Source organism: Nestor notabilis, unplaced genomic scaffold (assembly GCF_000696875.1).
Source record: "Nestor notabilis isolate BGI_N333 unplaced genomic scaffold, ASM69687v1 scaffold10138, whole genome shotgun sequence".
Classification (NCBI taxonomy): domain Eukaryota; kingdom Metazoa; phylum Chordata; class Aves; order Psittaciformes; family Psittacidae; genus Nestor; species Nestor notabilis.
In genome coordinates this window covers 31549-38897 of record NW_009940564.1, presented here as the reverse complement: position 1 = coordinate 38897, position 7349 = coordinate 31549, and the positions used below count along the sequence as shown (strand labels likewise).

The 7349-nt window shown below is 37.3% G+C and overlaps 1 protein-coding gene across 1 annotated transcript; it reads left to right on the top strand.

The window, feature by feature from the left end:
* Nucleotides 1–379: 379 nt before the first annotated feature.
* Nucleotides 380–4301, top strand: CMPK1 (cytidine monophosphate (UMP-CMP) kinase 1, cytosolic). Its single transcript, XM_010020422.1, has 5 exons — nucleotides 380–535; nucleotides 1421–1573; nucleotides 3082–3158; nucleotides 3241–3337; nucleotides 3770–4301. The coding sequence occupies exons 1-5, from the start codon at nucleotides 380–382 to the stop codon at nucleotides 3809–3811; spliced, it is 525 nt and encodes a 174-aa protein (XP_010018724.1). The 3' UTR covers nucleotides 3812–4301.
* The last annotated feature ends 3048 nt before the right edge of the window (nucleotides 4302–7349 follow it).

The window sequence follows — 7349 nt, the reverse complement described above, 5'->3', positions numbered from 1 at the left end:
AAGCAGTTTGGATGGGGTATAGCTTGTATCTGATTTGGTGATTGTTAAATGTTTAATTCCATAATGTAACACTTCAGGAAGTGCCTTGGTTTCTCATTTCCCAACATGACAAAATTGCCTTTGAAAACAGTACACAAATGCCTGACCAAAGCCCTGCTGAGCATTTTACCCAATAATATCTCTAGTGCTGTGCTTGTTGTGAATGCACAATATGCTATATTGTCAGGCTACAAACTAAAGATGGAGTAGATCTGTCGCTAGCAGGATGCTATTCCCTGTGTTTTTTCTGTTGTAATGCAAAGATAAACATGGCTGACACTGACTGATGTTAACTTTGCATGTGCACTCATTCAGAGGAGTCTATGCCTGTTTGTTTTGCATGTTTCAGAAATACGGCTACACGCACCTTTCTGCTGGTGACCTCCTTCGAGATGAACGAAAAAGGCCAGGCTCACAGTATGGAGAACTCATTGAGAACTACATTAAGGAGGGGGAAATTGTACCGGTTGAAATAACAATCAGCTTAATCAAGAGGGTAAGGAAAGGGCTATTTCCTACTGGTTCACTCCTGCAGACTAAACAACAAAGCAGTGGCTGCGTTCTAGAAGAACTGTGTTTCCTCTGGTGTGAGTAGTATGAAATGGCAGGCACATAGGTGCACATCATGTACTGGGCTTCTGTTAGCAATTACTCATGTTTCTTTCTGACCAGTTGGAGGGCAATTGGTGATGGCTTCTGATACCTGGGGATATGTGAGAATGGATAATTTTAATTTAATTTTATTATTTTAGTAGCTCTAGGGAAATCAGTGAGACTCTGTGTTTCTCATTTCCCTTAACTAGCTTTTGCACCTCTTGGTCAGCACAGTTGTATTTGACTGGAGAGTGGAGGCCTTAAAGGCACTACATCTCTGTAAGTTTTATCAGAGATGGCCAGGTGGAGAAGAGCACCTGCTAGTGTTCCTGTGGCAGGATTAACTCCAGCCCTTATCCTTATTATGTGCCCAGGAAAACAACTGGAGTATCTTCTTGAAGACAGAAAAGGCTTCTGTTGCTCATGGCACTAAACTTATCTGTAGTTTTCCTATTAGAATTAAGTCTAGATCAAGGATGTTTTGGCATCTTACTGTGTAACAGCACTTTCCAGTGTCTTGTAGAAAATTGAGTTTAAAACTGGGGTTGGGTGTTATGAGATAGAGCTTTATGACATAGTGAATTAAGTTTGAAAGAAAGCTATATTGGTGCACCAGTGAATTAATTAGCATGCATTGAAAGTGAAACAAGAATACATCTTGTAAATCTGCAGTGATCCTAAAATAACTGCTTCTCAACTTACCATGTCAACATTTTGGGGGTAATTTAATAAATAGGTTAATGGTTGTATGTGCAGGAGTATCAGGAATTGAATTCTCTTTTATCAGGCTATGGATCAAACAATGGCTGCCAATTCCCAGAAGAACAAGTTCTTAATTGATGGATTTCCCAGGAATGAAGATAATCTTCAAGGTTGGAATAAGACTATGGATGGAAAGGCGGATGTTTCTTTTGTTCTCTTTTTCGATTGTGACAATGAGGTAATGAAGTGTGTTATTCTTTAACTTCCTTTCTTGCTATACTGTTGGAATCATTCAAGAACAAGAAAGCTGTCAGGTAGTGAATGGACTAGTGTGAGAGTAGAAGGGAAACAGTCTGTGAGTTTCAAGGATTTTTTTGGCAACTTGTTTTTGCAGGTGAAAAACCATATGGTTTTGAAATGGCAGCTAATATGTATGATATAATCATGTGCTAATAAATTATATTGAACAAGTTCTTCAGGCAGTTGCATTCTTCAGGCAAATTTATAAAAACTTTAAATACATTGTACAAAATTACTTGGTTAATTTTCAGAAAGCATTATGCTGCTTATTCTTAGTAACTGTTTAGTCTAAAATTAACTTGATAGCAATGCCTGCTTTAATTCTAATATGCTGGCAGGAGCAGTCCTCATTTTCACAGTTGTGAGCTGTGCTATAGGATAGCCAGTAATCAACACGTTATTCAGCAAGTCATTAGATTACAAGGGCATTTTGACAGTGATACATTATATTCATTTAACAAGTGCCATGATATGCTATTTTCTTAATATGTCAGTGCCCTTGAGACGTAGAAACTGATATGAGAATCCCAGCACCTTAAGCTGACTTTCTTCCTTTTACCCTTTCCCCCAATTTCCTGAGAAATTGTTACTTTTTTTTTTTTTTACTAGATTTCAGTTCTTTTTAAATCTCAACAAGTGAGGGATTATTTTTTTTCTATTTAAAAACCTAAGTAAGATTAAATGAATTTTTTCACTTAGTGGAGTGTTAATTTTGGGGTTCTAACTTTTTTACTAGATCTAACAATAGACAACAATGCTTACATGATCTTCTGGATTTTTTTATTTTTTTTTTACTGTGAGTGTACTTTGTAGGAAACACTAATTTTTAACCATTGTCTTCATGCATGAATAGGATAAAAGTATTCATGAGTGTACATGTGTCAGTGTTGCTTACTTCAGGTTTCAGAACTTCAAGTTCATTGGGCAGCTTTTAACTATGGTTGGTTCTTCAGTTTTTACATAGATTTTTGAAGTCTTCATTATAGCAATGTCAAGTAAGAACTTTTTAACTTACAGTAATTTAATATATAGCTTTATGAAATTCTTGGGAGAATATACAGTGACATTTTTTCAGTGCAGGCATACATTAGTAGTCTAATTTGACATGCTGCTTTTCAGAAAGCCTGAACACATCCTTGAAAATCAGTTAATTTTCTTCTTTTAAATGTCTCAAATTGGAGACCCAGTCGAACCACTGAGCTTGATGTTGTTTTTACTTCCACTGATCCCAATCCCACCTTAAGAGCCCCCATTTTAATAATGAAGAAGTGTAAAGCTATCCCTTTTTCTCTGGAAGAATCTAACGTTCCATGTGAACTCTGGTTACATCCACCAGATCTGGGCAGTATTTTGTGTGTCCTATTTGTATTTTTCAGGGTTTTTGTTTTATTCCTGCTTTCAAGATTGTGTTCCTGGTTGTGATCATCCTTTTGATGTCTTTTGTAGATATGTGTTGGCCGGTGTCTTGAAAGAGGCAAAAGCAGTGGTAGGAGCGATGATAATCGGGAGAGTCTGGAAAAGAGGTATTATCTTCAAAACTTTTCCATTCCCTTCTATTTATATTTTACTGTATAATGCTTTTTTCCCCCCTGTGCTTTCTCTTAGAATTCATACATATCTGCAGTCTACTAAGCCTATAATAGATTTGTATGAGAGAATGGGGAAAGTCAGAAAAGTGGATGCCTCTAAATCTGTTGATGAAGTAAGTACGTAAGTCAAAAAAGCGCGGGGTTGACAGTGGCAGGGTGCATACTTTTGGCATTCTTCTGGCGGGTGTTACTGAGGGAGGTTGTGGAACTCTCATTTCGACTCTTGAAGAACTGATTAAAATGTGAATAACTTTAAGAAATCAATTAGTTCTGCTTGAACATGAGCTGGACTAAACACACTTTCTGCGTTTAACAACGTCTTATCTTTTTCCCTTTCATGAGCTTTTGCTTTTCTGAAGTAATATTGCTCGTCTGTCTCAGTTTCTCAGGATCGATGCTAATTTCACTATTAAAGAATTACTGGGAATGTTCTAAGAAAAACCTATGTATTTTTAAAAATACTGTCAATTATGTGCACTGGTTTAACTTAAAGTAACTGCTTAACTGACACTTCAGAAAATTAATATTCTTCCCTCTCTTTTTAGGTTTTTGAAAAAGTTGTACAAATTTTCGACAAAGAAGGCTAATTCCCAGCTTGAAAGTTCATTTAAACTTGTGCTTGAATCTTGCTTGAATAGCTGCTACTGCAGTCCATTCTTTGTAATTGTTTTAAAAATTTTATTGTTTTCCACATATTTACTGATGATTGGAAAAGCAATTAATTACCAATGGATCTGTTTTTTAAATAGGAACTCATTTCTTGTGGCTATAGTATATAAATTTCAGGGTTATCTATTAGTACAAGTTCAGTTACTCAGATGGCAAAACCACAGTTAAAACATCTCTCTGAAGAGACTATTTATTGTCACAGTTCTGTGCCTGTCATGGGCAGTCTTTATTCCTTATTGCCATACACCTATTTATTTATTTTAAGGATCAACTAAACAGCAGCATTAAGAAATGAGACCTGTGCCCTTGTTTGTTTTTTGGATGCTTGGACCAAATTTAGCAGGTATTTTTTTTGGAGTATAATTTCATCACAAAGTTCCCTGTTATCCCCAAACCTGAATTCTGTAAGTCAAGCTACAGTTAGTATGAGAATTTATCTTAGCAGTTCTCACAAAATTATTTAATATGCTGTTCAGCAATACACATATGAAGTACTCCATGGAAAGTGGTGCTTTCTTATGACTCTGGATGTAAACTGTCTTCTAAGGTCCTGAGGACCTGGATGACATGGCCCTGGGCTTTACCTTGTCTTCATTTGCAAAAGGTTAAGAATATAATTTCTAAGTCAGGTCAGTATTTCCATACTCATTTATTTTAAATGATAGTTATATTCCTAATTACAGCATGGTCTTCAGAAGGTGGCAAAACTCTTAAATAGTGTACAATAAGCAGAATCTTCTAGCAGTTCTTTCTTTTGTATCAAGTGGAAGAGATTTTCTCTATTATTATTATTATTATTGAAATACTGTGTTACTGAGTGCTTTAAGGTTTGTTACCTGGGGAAATATTTTTATGGTTAAACTAGTGAATTTTTTCCCCTAAAATTGTATCATTTTAAGAGCTGTTTGTTTGGAAAGATTGTAAATCATTGCACTTCTGTTATGATACGGTCAGCTGAAGGGAAGATACCTGCAGAGTAAGTTCCTTTCCCTTAAATAAATTGGGTCCTGCTTCATCGTGTTCTCTTGAATTAGCCAAGTACAGTCCGTAGCAATAGTTGGGATAAGCAGATAAGTAGTTGAAACAAACTGGTTTAAATGTTTGCACAGATGTGGTGTAATTCTGCCTTTTGTTTAAAGTAACCTTTTTTCTCCCCTATATAGTATGCATAGATCTGTGGGGGCCCAGCCATGCATTCCTTGCATGCCCTAAGCTTTCACTGAAGAAGGCTCCAGAGGCTTGAAGATGAGTATTTTAACTGATTCTAGTGATAGAGTGGTTCTTCCTACATTAACTGACACTGTAATTGGTTTGTGATACACTAATGGATGTTGCAAATTACAGGGAATCACAATTTGGATAACTTGAGGTTTGGCTTTTCCTTATTGGTGACTTTCTCTCTCTGTTTAGGAAAAGCTTTAAATTAAGCCTAGCTGTTAATTAGAATCAGACGTGGTGGTCCTAATCCTGCAATCTGATCTGTGTAGGCAGACTTGCATTTGCATGAATCCTCAGCTCAAGGTTCTTGAGGCTGCTGGGCTGGGGAAGAGATGGGTACAGAAACAAAGGGTAAACTGCGGTATCCTTCCCAGTATGGTAGGAGTTCAAACAATGGACTGAGCACAAATAACTGTTTACTACTGCAGAATATGTGGACCATGACTACTTTTGTGAGTGTGGGAGGCTAAAGCTTTCGCTTTATGAATTTCCCCTTAAAAAAACCCAAGAAATCATGGAATTTAATTCTTACCATATAAGTATGCTGACATAGGATAGGATCCAGCAAAACTGCATGTTGTGGTGTGAAGGTTAGAATTAGGGCTTTCCCAAAAAGACTTCAAATGGGATTCTTTAATCTAATTAGAGAGATTTAATTATCTTTTGTTTCTAAGTTACTGGTTTTTACAAGTTCTGTTCAGAATAAAGTATCTGTTTTCTCTCATCATATACTTTTCTGTTTAAGTACTGAAACAAAGGGGAAAAAAAACTTTGGAGAAAGTTTCTAGGAAAAAACCCGATGTTTTTGGCAATATTGACTTTGGAGTGGATTGTAATGTTGTCTGTGCAAAGACTAGATTTTTTTTTTGTCATTTTATTTATTGAAAATGCCATTAAATGTGTTACCAATTCTTTCAAGTTGGGCTTCCGATTGAAATAAAGATTAAAGGCAATATGCCAACGTGTTGTGTCTGTTTAGCAGCAAAACTGTACAAAGAATTTGAGGAGATCCAATAAACTTTGTTCTGTGGCTTCAGATGAGTATTTCTGCTTACAGTTATCTGTCACAAGGAATATTTTAGATATATAAATGTATATAAAGTGGGTATTTATTAGTGTTAGATACTTTGCATGGCTGCATATGCACAGGTAGGTTTAGAAACGTTCAGTTTTCACCATCAAAACTGAAGTCCTGAAGACCCTGTTAGGCACAGGGTAAGTTCAAGCAAATGCCTGAGGAATTGGTACCTTTTCTTGGTTATATAGGTCTACCAAATTACTCATTGTATAGTTGTGCAGTGGTAATTCATTATTTGGCACATCTATAAAAGAAAGGGGTCTTGAAGCAGGCGAGGAAACACAAACCTAATGCACAGCTGCTGTTGGAGATGTTGTTTTGTCTTGATTTCTCATGCTTCCTTGCTCAGTCACCAGCTGATTTCCTGAATGCCATTCTGCTGCTTGGCAGCACGTGCCTACGTGTTGTACTCAAGATTGTACCCTTAAAGGAGATCAGCACAGCGTAATGTTCTTTATAAAAGGAAACTGAGAGGTTGTTAGGCTTATTTTAAAATAAGTCTTCACACTTTGTGTAAAGGTTTGTCACTAAATGGGTGGTTTATTCACGTGTAGGTTTCAACTAAACGACATGTTGAACTTGAAACATTACCCTGGAAAGATTTGCAGTGGTAGGTATCTTTCCAGTGCTAAAACTACATAGCCCAAACTGTTCTGCTGAAACCTCACCCTGAGGTTGTAGCGTCTCCTCAGGGACTGACTGACAGAGTCAAGGCTCTGGAAGCTGGCCCCAAAGCAAGCTTCCCACTGCAGCAAGTGGGAGACTTGAATGGAAAATCTCTGCCCAGAAGGTGCCAATTTGATGGAGTAGGGGCAGGCGGAGACAACCATAAGCATGCACTTGAGGATTGCCTCCATGCAAGATGTTCTCCACTAGGAATATTGCTCCTTAATAACGAGAGATGGTTCACAAGGGAGTTCCAAAGTCTTGTGGAAAATGCTGTCTTACAACAATGGGGACATGTGTGTGCCGCTGCCCCATTTGAACTGGGGAGAAAGGGAGAGTTAAATGGAAAAAACCTTCCATTCAGACTGGAGCTGCCAACTGTCGTTACTGGTTGGCATTCTTAGCTGCCAGCATTTAGGAAAGTTGCTTCTTAGGGGATTACTTTTCTGCTTAGTTTGAAGTTCAATACCAGTTTGGTGCCTGTTGCAATACAG